Source organism: Melospiza melodia, chromosome Z, assembly GCF_035770615.1.
Source record: "Melospiza melodia melodia isolate bMelMel2 chromosome Z, bMelMel2.pri, whole genome shotgun sequence".
In the NCBI taxonomy this organism is placed as follows: domain Eukaryota; kingdom Metazoa; phylum Chordata; class Aves; order Passeriformes; family Passerellidae; genus Melospiza; species Melospiza melodia.
In genome coordinates, this window is record NC_086226.1 from 19,035,260 (window position 1) to 19,055,431 (window position 20,172).

Genomic DNA, 20,172 nt, shown 5'->3' on the forward strand with positions numbered 1-20,172 from the left:
TGTTCTGGGCTTATATTTTGATGACATTCCAATATGCAAGGGTTTCTTTCAGCAAGAGGTTCCTCTCAGGAAATAGATTTCTTTTTTTGTATACTCAGCAACAAGACAGTAGCTAATAATAATAGGAGTGAGCTACCTGATTTATATTTGCATGAGGTAACTCCAAAAAATGGTCTGATAGGGAGGTGAAAGCAGCACGGGTTTATGACTGAATCAAACATGATGTGGGAGCTTTCAAAGAGGCCTGACACATTGACACTTCCTCGACAGAATATGGTTGCCACAGGCTTTCTTACATTTCCTGGAAAATCTCTGACACATCCTTCTTTTTTTTTTTTTAATTATTTGCAAACAAACAGGATTTTTATCCCATGTTTGTTAAATTATATGGACTGTATCAAATTTTAAACCACAGTCTGATTTTCCTAATTGGAGTTGCAGTACAGTGTTATAAATTAGTTCAAATCCCAGATTATTTAGAAAAAAAATCTTAGAAATGTATTTGTTACACACTGGAAATTTCTAGAGAGACAATTTAAGATTTTTAAATGCTATTTAAATATGTACGTGCTCTTCTGAGAAACAGTTTCCTGATCTCTTTCCATAAAATTCTAGGCAGATGTGAGAAGTGTGTCCAAAACACAAGGAATTGGATTCTAAAATCTGACTCCACTGGAATTAGGAGGTGCATGATGATTACAGAAGTTTAGGGAAAAAAAAACAACTTGGTACTGTGGTGGAGCTACGTTTTATGAAGAAGAAAAGTTTTCTAATATTTGTGGGTTCCGTCATTCCCAGGAATGATCTACTATTTGTAAAGCAACTCTGAAATTTAAGGTGACAGAGAGAAAATTTGCAAACATTACACTTGTCTTTGCGTTATATGTATCTGAAGCTATTTAAATGTCATTTCCTGTTGCTTCTAGTCCTGAAAAAAAAATCTTTTTTTGCAATTTAGACAGTGAATTTGCTAAAAATAAGTAGGTTTTCTACCCGCCAGACAAGACATTTAGGAAAGCTATGAAAAAGTCAGGTAAAAGAAATTAGAAATTGAACAAAATGTACCAAGCATTTTAAAGGATTTGTCATAGTTGTGTTCTTTTCTACCTAAACAATACAGTGTTCACTGAACTTCTACCGTAAACTCATGTTGTTGCTGTTACTAATAAGCAAAGAACACTAATACAAATAAATGTTATTTATGATAAGTGTATTACAGTCACCCCTTCCTGATATTAGCAAGGGCTTTTTAAAACCTTGTCTCAATTCTTACCAACAAAAAATGCAGCTACAGAACCTCCATCTCTGGATGTTACCAGAGGTTTTTTCAATATGTAGAGTTATGTATGTTAAGGGTTTTCATAGTGCCTTTTTTCCCCCTGCTTTGCAAACAGACATATCTCTCAGTACAGTGTGTTCAGGACACAGCACAGGGCGGAAACTTGCGGTGTTTCTGCTATGGAGGAAGTACCAGTTTGCTTGCTCATAACCAGCCGCAAATATTTAAATTTGTGAGCCTGCAGAATGCAGAGGCTACACCCCACTTGTTACAGTTTGAGTGCTCCTGGACCCACTGGCTCTTTTTTAAGGGCATTTTCCAAAGCTGTACTTTGTTAGCCACGTTGTTGTGCTGCACTGGACTAGAAACTGGAGCTAAGCTGCTGATTGCAGCTGTGTGTGCAGAGATGGGAAACACCCCCTGTGCAAACTCAGCCTCTGCCCCAGAACACCTGTGCAGCTGGAGCTACAAGTTCACTTCTGTGTAGCTTCACAAGAAATCTATGTGAAGAAATCTCTGTATGATGTGCAAGTTTCTCATAAACACAGAGCCATGATGTTCTACTGCTGTTTCCCATGTTATCCATCTTCCTCCATGGTAAGAATCATACAAATTTTGGTGTGAAAATGTTGAAAATTTCTGGTTCAATTTGCCCTATTTACCTAAGAGAGAGAGTGTGTAAGAACTCAAATCAGAGGGAAAAAAAGTCACTCTATAATTTCAGCAAAACAATTCATTGAGAAAGATTGTACATACCTAAGGAATTATTTTGAAATAGAAAATGAAAAGGTGAGTGCTTTCCCAGCAGCTGCATCTAAAAACTCCAGCATGATGTTACTTTTGCTTTTGTTTAATCACTTTTCCTCAAAAGCAAATGGGGATTTTCTCTGGAGCACTGAACACCATCTGCTCATGGGTCAAGTTAAGCAAATCTCAGAGGACTCATAATAGCTCCCCCAAAGAATCCCATGCAGCTGCGAAACAAGTCACATCCTTGTACAAACACATTTTGAAATGCCTGAATTCAAACACTACTGCCCCAAGCTGAACACAATTAGACTGGCTGTTTGGATTCAGCGCTGCACTCTGCCTCAGTCACCTCACCAGGGTGATGGGAAAATGAACAACGCAAGAAATCTCTTACTGCCCATAAAATTGTGGAGGTTGTTTGGTATGAGGAAAAATGAAAGCTGCATTTGTATTTGATTAAAATTTGTTTATGTCTCATACAGATTAACTCAGAGATAGGTCAATATGTTTTATTTCATATATAATTCTTAACTCAGAAAAAAATTATTTTCCTTATATTTTGCACATGTTTCAAGTGAAATGCAAAATTTTTAATAATGGTTCTCCCAGATTTTATAGATTGAAAATGTGGCATCAACTCTTTGGCATTATTTAGTTTCTTTTTCATTTCTTTTGTCTATGCAGCAAAACAAAGAGGAAAAATAATGAGGGAAAGAGGAGAAGAAGGGAAAAAATGAAAATACAGTTAGACTGTTTTGGTTAAGAAATGTGAGCTCAGAAACAGCAGAATTAGAATTGCCAGAACTTAAGTCAAGGCTTGCCCATTCTTGTTTATGTTTGGACAGACTGTTCCAGCAGTTTTTTGAAAGCCAAATCTACATGCATAGGATTTACTGCTAGAAATTTAATCCTATCATCTTTACTGACATGTCAAAATTTATTATAAGTAGCACCATACTCATTAATGGAGGTACCCACAGAGTAAATACCAACGACAGAACACATTGGGGAAAATCCAGTCCTCCACGAACAAAAGATGAAGAAATGCCAAGAAATTGTTTTGGAACAGCAAAGAACTGAATCTTTGGAAGATTCACTCTGAGTCAGTGTGTGCAACAACAGACTTGTCAATAAACCAGACCTATTGCATAATAAAGCAGAAAAACAATCTCCTTGTTGCCTTCTCTGCTGCTGTTATTGTAGAGCTAAACAGCTGGAAAAAGGGGGAAATAAAAATGTCTAAACAATGTTTTTCTATAATGAGAATCCAAAAGGTCATCTGCTGCTGTTTTAGAACACAGCTTATTGTGTTTCAGTGCTCTCATTATATGATCCTCTGGAAATTTCTCTGAACAATTTTATATCTAGGTTTTTTTGACCTTTTTCTTTGGTTTTGTCTTTTTTCGTTTTTTTCTTCCTAGAGTGACAGTTAATACTAAAGAAATGCAGTTACCAAAGAAGAAACAGCAGATACCCAGTATAAGCACTACATTAACACAGTTAAGACCTCTAAGGAACTGGAAGCTCTGTAGTTCCCAGGTAGCTCATTCCACAAATCTCAGAAGATTTGCAGCCTTCAGCGTTTGACCAGGAAACTAAGCTGACAGAAACCTCCTTGAAATCTCTTAGAGCATGGTTCTTGCTAACACTGCAATTTTAAAATTACATAAGGAGTTATGTGTCTGATTTCAGTAAAGTATCTTGCTCCTGTTTAAATCCAGGCTTGCTCCTTATGTGTATGAGTCATTATCAATGACTTTGAAACTACAATATATTGTTGAGGCTATGTTTTTGGCTTTTTACTATTTAAGACTTGTTACAGTTTCTCCAATGCCAGAAAATGTTTCATTAGTACTATGTTTTAAGGCAGACACTCTAATCTTACTTTACCTATGCATTGTCTAAACCAAGGATTTACTACAAATCTAGCTGAAAAAGACACTTCCATGTGCAAACTGTCAAACATAAATGAAGCTCATGTTCATAGTCCTGTCCTTTGGGAAGAAGAATAACATCTGCAAACTATGTTTTTCATACTGACAATTAAATGTAATGCTAATAACACAAATCAGTCTGCTAAAGCTGCATTCCTTTTAATCATATGCATCTTAGTACAGGTCAGTGAGATACGCCGTTGTTTACTGTGGCTTTTACATTGGGGAGACAAGAGTTTGCCTTTCCAAGTACAACTTATTGCACTAAATACACTAAAACTTACTTCATGGAACTAAAATCTGAGACAAAATTGAGTGGTTGTAGAACAGCCCTGTGGTGAAATTAAAAAGACAAAAAAAACCAACCCAAAAAAAACCCCAGCCGGCCAAACAAAAATCCTACTATTTTATTTCCACCTCTATTTTAGAGAGATCAAATACAAGGAGGTTTCTATATGGACTCCATTTGTCAGTATCAATGGGGTAGTCAGAATTTGTGCCTGGTATTGATCTCACTTTTGCTTATCTTAGCATTTCTCAACTTATTTTGGCATATCAGATAAAGGTTTTTCGAATTTGGTGGAAAACAGATAAATTGAGAAAGATTTGGTTTAGTAGTAGGAGGCTGTATTTTAATGATTAAAGATGACAAAGTAGGAGGGATGAAATTACTAGTTACTTGTACAACTACAAAGAAAATATGAAGCTTTTAAAAGCTATCAATGACAGGGATGTAAGCCTTCATCCTGCAGATGTTATTTGATACTCCTGTCATAATACTACAGAGGCTCCAGAAAAGTTCCTGGAGTTTTTTTGGGGCACAAAAAATCCCTTCATCTGAACCCATTTGAAGGACCAGGACTCACAGGCATTAGGGAGGGCAACTTTCACCCATAACAACCATCTTTTTAACTCTTTACCGTGACAGCATAATACCATGATTTGTCAGACATTAGCCATCCCATAATGATTGGAAATTTTACCATAACAACTAATCTTCTCTACTCATGTTTCAAACTTTCACCAGTTAAAGCAGCCAGAATTTGTCTTTCTTTATTGTAGTTTTAAAAAGCTCAGTACAGTGATTATGCCTGATTCTGATGTGCTACAAGAAATATTTGCCAATATATGAAAGACATTCAACCCCCTGCCACTGTCCCCAACAATTTCTCCTTACTGAAAACTTATCTTGTTAATGATGTATAAGTGAAAAGTAATTAAAGCCATCCCATTTAGAAGTGAAGTATTTTTAAATAATCCTTAGAAGTTGGTAGCACATCAGACTACCTGTGTTTCTTTGGAAACACAGGAAAAATTTAGAAAATAAAGCACAAGTACAGGATACAAAAAGGTCACAATTTGTACTTTATTAACTTATTCGGTAGATTTTTCCCTATATAAATATGTGTGTATATATTTATATGCATGTGTATGCATATGTGTGTGTATATATATATATATATGTATAAGAATGCCTGTAGTGTGGCACTGTGTCAACATAATTGAAGTAGCTCTGGTTCATTAGAAACATTTATCCTGCTGCTACACACTACTACTACTACTATCCATATTTATTCTGCTACTACAGTAGCAGCAGCAGTAGCTCAGGATGGTTTAATTTACTATGCAGAAAAGGACAGAGCCCAAGTCGTGAGAAATCAGTGGTGAAAACTGCAGGCTTTCTGCCCCCCAACTTCAGCTGAGTTGTTCATGAAGCACTTGGCTTTGCATACAGTCAGTCAACCATCATTCTGTACTGAGGTCTAGCAACAGCAGTTTGGAATAGCTTTGAAATCCTACATGATGTGCCAGTGAACTGAGGAGAGAGGAGGTGGAAAAACTTGGATAATAGGAAAAAAAAGCTGCAGAGAGAGGTCCATGCAGGGAGACATTTTTTGTCCATGCAGAATATAAAACCAGGCATTAGAGGATGGTAATTCCTCATAGATTTGTCATAAAAACCTCTTCTTCTTAGTATGTCTTTGAGTTAAATGAAAATCTCCGAATTGTTTTGTGGCAATTCTTAGCTATTTTCTTACCTATTCCTGCCTGCAAAAGTCTGGTGATACAAATGTTGCTCACGGCTGAATTCAGCACTTATTAAGTGATACAGTAAAGGAGACATGAGACTTAATCCAAATGCTTGGACAGAAATTAGCTCACTCAGGCTAAAATATTCTTGTTACTGGTCCTTGGTTTAAAGAAAGCAGATTTCCATTTTAGGGAACAGCTAGTAAGCCAGGGATCTGTTCCTGGGATGTGTGCCAACACTGAGGCAGTCATTCGACTGGGTGAGACCCAAAGCAGCACCCAGTACATTTTTCTGACTGGGTTAAGGTCAGTGCACCAGACTGTCAGACATTCAGTGAGAGAGAAACCATGGCACAAAGTGCCCATGACTCATGGCAAAGGGCCTGGTACCAAAGCACATTTTTGATGGAGTTTCTTATCCCAATAATGTTAACAATGGCTCTGCCCTGGTTTCAGTTAATTTCTTCTCAGTAGATGGTACAAGTGCTATGTTTTGGATTGGAATGAGAATGGTACTGATAAGACACTAATGTTTTGGGGTTTTGCTAGTCATATTTACCCTAAGTCAAGGACTTTTTCTTCCTTGTCTCATGCTCTGTCAGTGAAAAGGTAGGCAAAATAAACTGGAAGGAAACATTGCTGGGACAGGTGACCTGAACTGACCAAAAGGATATTTCCACACCACAGAACTTCATGTGCAGTATATAAAACGGTAAGTGCAGTCAATCTGGGTTCAGGAAGGGGTGTTTGGCATCAGCCAGACAAACTGGAGAGACAAATTGCACTGTGCACCACTTTAAAGAAAGAAATATAATTGTTATTATTCTAATTATTAAGATTATGATTATGATTACTTTCAACTATTATTTCATTTTCTTTTCAAACAGTAAGTACTTTTTATCTCAATATACAAGTTTCACTTGGATTCTCCTCCCCATTCAACTGGGATGGAGGAGAAAGACAGGAAGAAGTAAAACATGGTGTTTCATGTCCACCTGGGCTTAAAACCATAGCAGGCTCATCTGTTCCCTGGGCTCTCCCTATATGTAAGATTCAGAGAAACTGCAGTGTGAGCAACAAGAAGAGCTGTAACCCTTAATCACAGCAAAATTTTCATAGATTCCAGCTTCTTTAGTTTAGCCTCCTTGTCCCACAGTTGTGGCTCCATAATCACAGATCCAGTGATTTTCCTGAAAAAAAAACTCTGCTTTGAGCTGGACAGTAGAGGACATAGAAGTATTTGGGGTTTTTAGAAGGAATGTCACTGGAAAATTTTTTCTATTATTTCTCATAGATATTTCATGAGAATGATACAAAGAAGATATTTAAGAACATTTAGCTTAACCCTATTTTTGCTATGAGAAAATATGAATCTAAATCCAAGTGAATGGATATTTGTACAAATATAAAGTATTGTAATGGCACATATCTTCTTTTGTACTTTATTTGCCACATGGTATTTTAAAGAGGAAAATGAATGTGTGACAGGGATCCTCCTGACAAAGGAGATCATTCCTCCCTTGGGCAAAAACAAGATTCTGCTAGAAGAGAGACACTTCTAGAAACTGGAGAGATTAACAAAGGGAAAAGAGTAAGCAAAAGACAGCCAAGACACAGACTCACAGAATTAATTTGGTTGGAAAACAGCTCTGAGATAACTGAGCCCAACCTAGGACTAAACACCACAGCAACTAGACTATGGCACTAAGTGCCATATCCAGCCTTTCCTTTAACACTTCCAAGTGACTTCAGTACGTCCCTGGACAGCCCATTGCAATATCTAGTCACTCTTTCTGTGAAAAACCTCCCCTGGTGCAGCTTGAGACTATGTCCTCTCATTCTGTCCCTGGCTGTCTGGGAGACTAGGCTGACTCCCACCTGGCTACAATCTCCTTTCAGGGAGTTACAGAGAGTGATAAGGCCTGTGCTGAGACTCATTTTCTCCAGGTTCAGCCTTTCTTCACAGGACTTGTGCTCCAGACCCTTCCCCAACTCCGTTGCCCTTCTCTGAACACACTCAAGCACCTCAATGCCCTTCCTAAACTGAGGGGTCCAAAACTGAACCCAGCACTCAAGGTGTGGCCTCACCAGGGCCCAGTACAGCAGGACAGTCACTGTTCTGGTCCACACATTTCTGACCCAGGCCAGGATGCACTGGCCTTGTGGGCCACCTGGGCACAGCTTGCTCATGTTCAGCCAGCTATTGACAAGCACCCCCAGGCACTTTTTTTGCTGGGCACACTCCAGCCACTCCATCCCCAGCCTGTAGCTCTCAATGGGCTTGTTGTGGCCAAAGTGCAGGACCCACTACCTGGCCTTGTTGAACCTCATGCCACTGGTGTTGGCCCATCAACCCAGCCTGTCCAGGTCCCTCTGCAGAGCATCCCTACCCTCCTGCAGATCAACATTCCTGTGCAACTTCGTATCATTCACATATTTGCTAACAATAGACACAATCCTCTCATCCAGATCATCAATAAATATAATTAAATGGGACTGGGCCAACACTGATCCCTGAGAGAATATGAACAAAAAACTCCTACTTTCTGGGAACTAGAGGGAATTATAGAGTTGGTTGCAATTGGAAAAAAAAAAATTAGGAAACAGCATAACAAAAATCATGCGTGAAATACAGCATTTGCAAAGATACAGTGGGCAGGGAGATATTTGCTTATAAGCTTTTAAATTTTTATTCTGTCAAGTGTAATAATTTCTAATTTTCTCATTTTCAAAGGTTGTTGGTTTAACTTATACTCTAATAAATAAAGTCCTTTGGTCCTCTTATGTGAATTTGATTTCAAGAAGGTCTAGTCAGACTCAAAGCTTAAAGCAGCAACAAGAGTAGTTCCTGAACTGATAAAACCATGCCACTGTAGGTAAGATATTTAAAATAGCCAAGCAGTAAAAGATCAAGCTCACCTTTCAGAAGAATTTTTTTTATTAAATAAAGAAAAATTTATGAACAGATGAGTTTACAAGAAGGCAAAATTCACCTTAAAATCAAATTCCAAAGCTTACTGTGGTTCTCAAATTCTAGAGAGTTCATCATTTGCTGCATTCTTGGTACGTACAGCTAGACCTCATTGCTGAAAATCATTCCATTAAGGTTCTTAAAAGTTTTATCGCACAGTTAAACAGATTGGTGTTTTTTCTAATAGATCTCTTAAAGTACAAAGACATAGTTCACTAATATGGTGAAAACATGAGGCAAATTCAAACTGTAGATATTGACAGAGAGATGTATAGCACAATGGAGAGGTAAGAAGAAAGAGAAATTGATTACATAAAATCTAGCTCTCTCCAGTTTCATCCTGGTCACTTGTCACTCTCTAACACTTACAGAACAAAGATGCAAGTAAAAGAGCTAAAATAGAAATTTTGTCAGTAAAGTAGCTTTCTAATTGCTCATGTAGCCCTGAAAAATTCAGTGCTGTTGAGAGTTCGTGAACCACACCCATTTTAAGCTTTGCCCTAACTCATCTGTTTCTCAGATCAAAAGCCAGAATTGTTTAATGACAAGTACCAGCTTTTGCTCACAAACACGAGTTTAAAGGTCAATTATGCGGCAGTCATGGGACTTGTACCCAAGAGATGGTCCAGAATTCTAAAAGATGTTATAAAAGAGCCCTGTACTACTTTAAAATTGTGCAGAATCAGCATCTTTTCCAGGCTTATTCAAAGAGACTTCAACCTTTGCAGCTGAGCAATAGGGGAATCAGCAAAGGGAGGAGTGAAAGAGCCCTTCTGTGTCAGTTAGGTCTTTCACTTATCACTGAACTCCAACCTTAAAAAAAATGCTGCTTGGTGGCATTTATAGAGACAAATTTACCAAAAAAAAAAAAAAACTTAAAAAAATCACACCATGCCAAAGAGAGAACTGTTCATACCATATATAAACACTGCTAATTATTAAAGTAATCAACAGTACACTACTGGTTTATACTGTGACATGGACATGGGAGTCACAGTATAAAATACAGGCATTTTTGTTTAGAGTTTGTCATATCTGGAGGGAAACTCTACCCTAATACTTCCTTTGAACCATAAAAAACAACATGGCTGAACCCATTTTTTGTTCAGTGCAAGTATAAAATTAACTTCTCCAAACACAGCTATGCTGTTGGCTATTAATTGTGGCCATGGCATACTGGATAAGAACGAAACAGCTGGTGAGACTCCACAGAATGCAGAAATGGGTTGCCTGAAGGAGTGATCACTTAGGAGAGAGTTAGGATAGCAGGCTTCACTACTTCTGTAACTTTAACCCATCTTACAGCGCTCATATGTGAGGAGTTCTTACAAGCACAATACTGTTCTCAAACAGTTTCTGAGGCTGATTCTGAAGTCAGGATGCAATGAGTTTGGATTTGGAAATCTCCTTGTCACTTTTTCCACTACTGCGCTCTGGCTTGGAGAAAACAAACCAAGTGCTGTAGTTCAATCTGTCCCCATTTCTACATTCTGTCTTTCAAAGCCATCTTGTATAAATAAGAGCAAACCTTACAGTGCTTTTCAAATCAGGAATTAGCATTGATGCTATTTATGAAAATTTTTGCAGATATCTCTTAGAGTGTTCATGTTGACTGAGATAGAATAAGCTGCACATTCACTAAGCTTGTGATGATTTCTAGCTTTTTCACACTGTAATAGAATGCTGGAAATTTTTATATTTAATTTGGGCAATGGGTTGAACCTAGTAATTTTCCTCTACTGAATAATTTTATCACTATTGTAAGGTTTTTCCTTGTTTTTCAAAGAATGAGACATGGACATCAAAAGAAAACAACTGGAGAACTGTTTCACTACATGATACCATCAACTAAACAATTTGGCTGCTGTCGGAGAACTTGATTATGTTACACACATTCCTTGGGTTTACTATGCACAAAGAAGCATTTTACCATAAAGAAAAAGACATGTTCTGTGAAAAATATTGATGTGTATGGCATGGTATACACCTATGGAGCATTCCTTGATATAACATGAACATCAGCAATGGTTTGCTGTTGTGGATCTCAGTTATATTTCTGAGTTGAGTTGATGTCTATGAATGTATGACTAAACTTCAGCCAACATGGTCACAAAACTTCTAGTACCCAATGTAACTCATTTACACCAAAATAAGGTATTTCTGTTTACCATGCACAGTACAGATTCACACACAGATATGTATATACAAACAATATTTATAAGGCCACATGTGTGTGTGTATATATACTTGCATAGATTTAAACATCAGTAAGAAATTCAAGTATCTACTCACAGGAATTTCCTTGATGCAACAAAAAAACCCCCACTAAATTTTGTTCTCTTATAACGGAACGATGCACACTGTATCTTCCTCTTTTATTAAAGACAGATGAATATTCTCCTGCTGTGGGTCTACCCTGAAAGCAATGTCATATGTTGCTTTCATAAAAAGAATTTGTACATTCATTTTAAAAAGAAGACATGTTTATTTTCTGCACATTAAGAATGTAATTGTGATCCAAAATCAATAAGTATATTATCCTTATATCCTAGAAGAGATATCATCACAGATTAAGTTTGCCAGCAAAGAAGCCAGAGAGAAAAAAAAAAAGGTAGGAAAGAGCAAAAATATTTATTTATGTATCTCCATTTAAATGCATCTGGTTCTATGAAGGTATACTGTTTTAATTATGACAGTTTTCTATGCTTATATATGACTACCCACATGGAAGAAAATTAGACAATCAAAACAGACAGTACAATGCCTTGTTCATGCTTTTTTAAGGAAACACTTACAGATCACTGTAGACAAGGCCGTAAATCTGTGCTGTGCTGTGATGGTAGATTCCTCTCAGGATAATTAGAAGAAGGATAACAACAAAAGCTGGAAGCCCCCAACTCAAAAGGAAGTAAAGCAGATAGCGCCTCTCTGTGTGTTCATCATTCATCACAAGGACATACCAGAAATTAACAGCCTGGAGAAAAAAGCACAAAAACAATCAGTAGACTTGCTGGTTAGAAACTATGCCAAAAAAATAATTACTCTGAAGGTCACAAAGTGGCGTATTTCTGCCCCAGTGCAGGTACATGTATAAACACTATCCAACAAAAATACTTCTCCCTCACTTTTTCTCCTTAAGTAATGAAAAGACATTATAAAAACAATATGCTTATTTATATAACTATTTTGAATTAGACTAACAGAGAAAGAGACACCCTGTTTAGTAGAGAACACTATTTTTGCAATGTAAAAATAGCCTTTTGGGGCAAAAGTCACTTTTTTCTCTAGATATTCATACTTTCACATAGAAGACTGGCATATGGTATTTCTAAATCTTACCTGTATTTAATATTTTTATCTTATTGTTCAGCTGTATGAATCTTGTAAGAAGCACACTAAGCTCCTTTGATGTTTCTGTGATCCTGTTCTGGGCTCAGCAGTACAATACAGACATGGAGCAAGTCCACCAATGGCTCATGAGGATGATAGAGGGATGGAAAACATCTCCCATGATGGGAGGTTGAGGGAGCTGTGGCTGTTCAGCCTGGAAAGAGGATGCTCAGGGGGATCACATCCATATGTATCAACATCTGATAGGAGTCAGTGACAAAGGAGACACTCTCCTCAGTGATGCCCAGTAGTGGGGCAAGAGGCAATGGGCCCAAATTAACGTACCAGAAGCTTCATCTGCATTCAAGAAAAAGCTTTCTCACTGTGAGAGTGGTCAGACACTGGGCCAAGATGCCCATAGTGGTTGTGGAATATGTGTCAGTAGATAATCAAACCCAAACTGAACACGGTCCTGAGCAACCTGCCCTAGCTGTTTGAGGTAGACAGAATCAAGGGACCCCTAAAACTTCAACGGTTCTATGATTCCGTGTAATATATACATAACAGTTTGAGAATAAACTGCAAATAAATGAATGAAAGCTTACAGGCATCTCTAAAACAGCCTGTGTTTTCTTCTGATCAACTCATCATCAAACAGCATAATGTGGTTTCAAACCTTATATCAATCAAAATAATGGAATAGCTGAAACTCCTTGAAAGAATTAGTAGCATGAGTAAGGAAACCCTTCAAGTAAAGCAGAATACTTAACATACAGCTTGGATATTTGAATTTTCTTCAAGATGTTCATAGCAGAAACACTGTCACCTGTGAGCATTTTTTAAAGCATATCTACACACTACTGCCTAACAACTAAGCTATCCACAAAAAACATTTTTTTTACATTTTTCTTTACTTTCTCCACTTCAAAAATGTTATACCACCTACAGATCCACATGCTATATCACGATTTCTGGTCTTTTATATGAGGTGCATAAAGGATTATTTGTCTTATTTGTATGCAATGTATCTAATTTGAGCTTGTGCCTTTAAGCATGTCTTGTCAGTCAATGGAGACAGGACAGGCACCTTCAAGGACTCATTAATCGTAACACGAGCATAATCATCCCTCTCTATGGCCTACACAAGGGTTTCATATAATAATGTTAATTTACATGCTTCATTTTCAGCCCTCTATTGTAAGGATAAGTAAAAATTCATATACTGTGAGAAGACAATGAGACATGATTATTTTATTGAGGGAAATTTGGCACATTTCCCTCGGCCAAGGGCTTGTCTACCCCTTTGTTCAGGAACACCTAATTTTCACATTAAAGTGCTTAATTACTTGTTTCTGTATTCCTTCTGTAGGTCTCATTAGTTACCTATAATTTCAGATTTTTTTCTGTGATTTATATGGTATGAATATGCAATACTTTCTCTCATTAATAATAAAGCACACAGAATGGTAGCAACTTGTTTAAAAAAGGTTAGTAATGGTTTTAAATGCCTTTTTTAGAGAATGAGATTTCATAGCTATATCCAGTGTATATAATTATATGAATTATATAATAACTATTATGTCTTTTTTGGGTTTTTTTGGTGATTGGTGCTATATGAACAAAGGCAAAGTTTATTTGCCTTAAAAGATCACAGGTAAATCCCACCACATAATTAATAACTACCCTGTGTAGGCTGAAAGAACACAGAAAAAATATTAATTCCATTGCTGAACATGCTCAGGAAGAAAATATTAAACAGATGAAAATTGTATTTGGACAAAAAAATCCACAGCTTGTGGAAATATTTAGTTGTCCTGTTCTTTTTTACTGAAAATTCATTCAAAATTCTGTTTGTCACTACACATCAGTAAACATACTTCAATTACATGCCCTTATAGTGCTGGCTAGGCTGTGCCTCACTGAAAGCACTTCCAGACAGCAAAATCCTTGAACTGTATATGCCATTATACTCAGGGACTGTTGGTTCTACTAATTCTGACAATCTGGTGAAAATTGTTCTCAGTCACCAACTGAAATTGCTTTCTATGAAGTCATATCTTACGTCCTTGTTCTGTGTTTGGTTAGCCATATTTAGTTATCTCACCTCATTTATCACAGCATAACACTTAATACCACAGCTGCTGTAAAGATGTAAGTGAGGTTGGATTATCCAGATTTTCTGCAGAGTCACATTTGTATTTTGATTATAACTAGTTCTTGTATTCAACCCCTTTGATGCTTCAAAATGTAATCAATTAAATAATACAGGAGCTAATGTTAGCGAATCCTTTCCTGTTGCCATTCTGCAACAATTACCAGTTCAACAGAAGAATAAAATGTACAGGCATTTTCTGCTGCTCAGGTGGAAGAACAAATGGGCAACTTGTGATTTGTTCTGATATAGAATGTAAAATAATTGTTTATTCACATAACACTCTAATGAGATAATGTGAACTTCATTGAAGGTTTTTTTCTTTTAAAATGAAGCAATTAATGGAAAATATATTCTCAAACCTGGGACACATTTATTTAATTGTTTAATTATTCATTCATTTATCTTTAGTGATAATCACAGAATTTTAGAATTTTTTTGTGTTGGAAGGGGCCACCTAGTTCCCCATCTCCCACCATAGGACATTTTCCACTGGACCAACGTGCTGTTACCAGCCAGAATGGGGTTAATTTTTGCAGTAGCAATGGCTGGGACCCAGAGGTTATCCTGTATCACCTCCCATCACTGCTGGGGGTTGGGGGAAGAAACTCTTCTGGGTAGAAGGGGTTTGTTCTGGATCAGTGTAATGTGGTCCGGGAGCAGTTGGGTGGGGCTGATCAGTGTGAATCGTTCACCTCCTGCTTGTACCCTCTGTCGGTGTTGCTGTACTGTTTGTTCCCTTATCTCATTGCTGTTTCCAGCACATCGCTCTTATCTCAACCCATAATCTTTGCAGGGCAGTCGGGGCGGGGGAGGCTGGGAGCAAGAGAGCAGTGCATGGATTCAGTGGGATCACTAAACCGGAGAATACCAGCCCTAAACGAGGACAACAAAGTTGCTCAAAGTCTCATCTCCAAACTGCCCTTGAACACATCCCGGGATGAAGTAGCCACAGCCTGGCAACCTGGGCAATCTGCTCCAGTGCCTCACCACCTGTGACAATCTGCAGATAGCTGGCAAACAACAGGTGCAAAATACTTTAAATAAAATAATTTCCAATTCAATAAGAAAACTTCTATTTTCCTTTCTTCTTTTGACAAATAGTTGGAGGTGTAATTTTATAATAATTGCATTCTTTTATATAATTGCTTTTTTGAAGCTGTTAAACAGTCTACAAATTATTCTTATAATAAAAAGCATCAAACCTACTTTAAGATCAATAGACATCTTACAAGTCTGACACAAATTTATAGAAATTTATAGAAAATTTAAAGTGCCATTAAATTGATGTAGGAGAAAGATTCAGGTATGGGTGATAGCAAGTTCATGATTTTCATTCTGGTTTGCTTGTTGAACTGACACTTTCACTGTTGATTTAATTCACTCTAGCAGTAGGTCAAGAAAGCACAAAGAATCATAAGAAAGTAAAAAGAGCACAAGAATTAAAACATGAATCTATACATAAATTGTTTTGTAAAGAGCATTGACGTAAGACAAAATACTAAGCATAATTACTATACCTAACACTATGCAGAAGATGGAAAAATTACAAAACAAAAAAATGTAAGGAAGTTACCCTGGAATCTAGAAAGTAAAGATTTTTGATCTGGACCCCAGAAATAAATCTGTGAATGTCTGACTGTACTGTTAAATCTCGGTTTTCTTTAGTTTTGTTGCCTGAAATGTTGCTCCACCACCTTTTGATCACTTAAAATTGCCTGGATTTTGTGGATGTTTCAGTTTCACATACCTGCACAGTGCTTGTACTTGATTATCACATTCACCCATTTCTGTATCTTGTGATCATGGCAGCCAGTAGCGGATTTGTATGACGTAAGTCAATGATCAAACATATGCACTAAGATATGCAGCCTCATAAATACAGAGTGACTGCACAAAGGACACAGAGTCTTCTCCTGTATTTTTGTTCTTTTTCAGATATAAGTATTTAAGTCCCATTTAAGTATAAATATATTATTCATTCTGCTTTTCAAATCATGTATATAAAGTATACTATCCTGAGAAATACAAACATTAATTTCCCAGACTTTTAAGACTGCTGTTCAAACAGAAGTAGCATCCAGACTTCCTAAACCAATCTGGTTTCCCCTTGGATTCACAAGCTTTTCTAGAGTTGTCACCAATTCAAGCACAGAGATGTCCCCAGCGCTCATTCCTGTGCCCTGATATAGCTTACTCACTCCATAATGAGATATATAAATCCAAGACCTATTCCCAGCCAAGAGGAGCAAACTGCAGCTGAGGACTGGGTTGATCTATATTTCAGGTTATTTCTTTCCTTTTGAGTCTTTCAAAGTTCAGGAATTATTCTCAGCTGAAGACCTGCACCTACAAAAAGGAGAATCATCTTCATTCTGAGTTTTACTCCTGGCAGCTCATCACTCAGCAGGCTGATGGATACCCTCTTAAGCACTTTTGTCCTGTCAGATTTCCATGAAGAGTCTTCATGTTTAACACAAGCCTGAGGCTCTACTAAATGCAATGTATTATGCAAATTCTTAGGATTTGACCAAAGGCTACTCAAAAAAAAAAAAAAAAAAACCACTGGATTTCAACTACAGATATAAAAATGACCAACTGTTAAGAGTCAAATTTTCTGCGATTATAAGTAATTTTTGCAATCTAATGCCATGTAAAACACATAGAATTAAATACTATCAAACACTGAATTGCCAAAGCTTGAGGCATCTCAGTAAAAAAGTAAAATATTACTTTGTCCCAATTAGCAAATGGTGAAGAGCTCTGAAACAATTTAGGAATAAAGTGAATGAGCAACTGTGAAGAATATAATTTACACTTTACAAAATAATTTAGAGTGGTTAACCTACAAGAACACCATTTGCCAAGCAAACAAGTTTCTCTGTTGAGGCCATCTACATGTGACTTACTAAGGCTAATGAGCACAGGTGAGCTGTTGGAGAGGCCGTTAGGGTTCTCAATGAATATGAGTCTGACATATCCCAGGAAAACACCACATATTACATGAATATTACTGGGAGAGGAAGTTGCATTAGATGCAGTCTAATTCGCAATTCTTGGTTTGGTCTGACAGCCTGCATATTGGAGAATTTGTATGGCAAGATATGGAGCTGTATATATAAAGCTGTATGCTGTAATAAAAGTGCTTGGGAAAAGTCCTCTTGAAATAACAGAAAAATAAATCAACTCAAATACTGGTGCTAAATATACATTTCTAAAGGAGGGCATAATAATGCATTTTTTTCTAATAACCCCACAGCTTGTTGCTTTGACTAACTTTCAATTAGTAATTTTCCACAACTAATTTGATTGCTCATGGAGTTCCATGTTAGTTCAGTTGTTTTTTCCACCATTTACTGTTCTATAATATATCAAATGAGCAACACAGCTGTGAGTAGTCTGGAGTAGCAGACTGATGAGGAGTGGCTGGAGGAGCTGGGGGTGTTCAGCATAGACAAAACAATGTGGGGGACATGGTTTAGTTGTGGACTTGGCAGTACTGAGTTAACAGTTGGACTTAATGATCCCAGAAAGCTTCTCCTAAATTATTCTATGATTATATAAAAATTCTGGCAATAATTATGAATACACATATTCTGTATTTTAATGCAAACTTGTAAAGGTATGTTTGTCATGTTATACAAGTTTAATGACTAAAATGGCCCTGACTCAACAAATTACAATGCAGTTTACATTTAAACTTCATTTGTAAGAGACTACTTCAAAAGACCAAATAAGAGACATTTAGAAAAACTGTTAAGAAAAAAAAATTCTTCCTTGCTCTGAGACAATTCTTCATTGTTCTAAAAATAAATAGTTGTAATGGAAATTAGTGCGAAAAGTCTTTATAGTGTTTGCATATTTACCCTTGGAATTGTGTCACTGCAGATTTAATAAAAGTCATCTGAAATTTTGGCCTTCTGGTAGCATTGGATTTCAGTGCTCTATACCTCTCTTATATATAAATATACAGATATGTATATGTATATGTATGCACTAAAATATAATAGAAATACAGTCCAACTATCAGTTACTTTTACAGGTGTTTTGGGGAAATGATAAAAAGGACTAAGAAACCAACCTGAATAAGCATCCAGCTGAACTGGCAGAGGTAAAGGTAATGGGTAACAGATGCAAGGGCAAAGCAGCTTTCCTCTGAGATATGCTGGCTCATGTAAGCAGAGGCCAGAAATGAAACCTGATGGGGGAAAAAAAAGAAAACATGCATATTGGAATTAAACAGAAATAAGGTAATATTAACAATAAGAGGAAAAAAAATTTGGAAGTAAAACATACACTAAATTACTATTTCAGAAACTCAGGAAAGACATCTCGGACATTTAATATTCACCCAAAGCAGTTATGCTTAAACACTGTCAACCCCTAAAGCAGTTGGATTTGCTGAAGCCTTAGTAGACAAGCTGTGATGATACATCTAGATATATTTTTGGCTGTAATGGAAAAGAATATTGATACTGCACGGATGTTTTTGTTGTTGCTAGACAATGTTTATCCGAAGTCTGGGGCTTTTTCATTTCCCATGCTCTGCCAGATAACAGGTACTGTACCACTCTTAAATTACTTTTTTTTAGAAATCTGACACCTGACACTCTGCTATGAGAAACCAAGGGTCAAGCTTGAATAATGAAGAAGCACACCTGAGAGAGAGGGTATGTGTGGTAAAGAGTCAGGAGAGGCACCCTGGGGCCATCTGCCCGCTGTGAAGGGACCCCACTCCCAGCAGTGGCAGTCTCAGGTGGTGCATGTGTAACTCCTTAAATGGTGTGAGAATGTTCAGGCAGTGCCCTCTCCACACACTGCACCCTTATATGAGCAGACTACGGAGAGACTAAATATTTATTGTTTAAAATTGTTCCCATGCAACATTAAACACAGGTTTTGCAATTGGGGTGCAGATTTGCCCGTATAAGACTAAGAGAGATGTTATCTTCTGATTTGAATAAATCCAGATATTTTATCAAGTAAACAAACAAACTCAAGGCATTTACTGTCTTCAAGCCATCAGACTTGTAGTAATATTATGCCTCAGCCCCTAAGATAGCAATACTGGACAAAAGGCAGGAAGCAACTATTCCTTTGTCTAATACCATACCAGGTTTTCACATACGCAAGGCAGTTACAGTTTGGGGTTTTTCCACAAATGTGCCAAATATCAAAGGACTATATGTTGGCTGGACAAGTAGTCAATGCATTGTGTAAGGAACAAAGGTATTCCAATTCTGACTGCAGTGAATGTAGCTAGACAATTTCAACAGAGCATTTTAAATTAAAACACAACTCAGAAACATTAAGCTCTGTCTTCTGTAAATTTCTTTACAGAAGAAATGGCGCTACAAGCAAAATTCATAAAACACTTAAAGTGTTCACATAAAGAAAGGTTCTACTCATCCACTGAGCTGATCATTTTCTCTTTGCCTGACAAAAGCACTACTTTTTTCACCAACAGCCCATTGACTTGTTAGTAACAGAAAGTAATGGGCTCTGGAGACAGATTTGATGTACATAAAATCGAGAGATGGAATAGGTAAGAAAGTTAAAGCAAATTAAGTGATTTGGATACATGTGGACACTGTATTTGCAACAAAATACTCATACGGTACTGAGTAACCCTTACACCGTCTCTTTATCATAAAAGTACCCTTATAAAGACAGTATAATGTTACCTCATCATGAAATTGAAGAATAACAATGAGCAACTGGGGAA

The 20,172-nt window shown here is 37.1% G+C and overlaps 1 protein-coding gene across 1 annotated transcript in view; it reads right to left on the reverse strand.

The window, feature by feature from the left end:
• The window catches only part of ADGRV1 (adhesion G protein-coupled receptor V1), a 275,529-nt gene that overhangs the window by 60,919 nt on the left and 194,438 nt on the right, over positions 1–20,172 (reverse strand). The window contains exons 85-86 of the mRNA XM_063181284.1: positions 18,529–18,645; positions 11,761–11,939 (exon numbers count right to left, since the gene is read on the reverse strand). Of these exons, the coding sequence (XP_063037354.1) occupies positions 11,761–11,939; positions 18,529–18,645 (296 nt within the window). The remainder of the gene's footprint in view (positions 1–11,760; positions 11,940–18,528; positions 18,646–20,172) is intronic.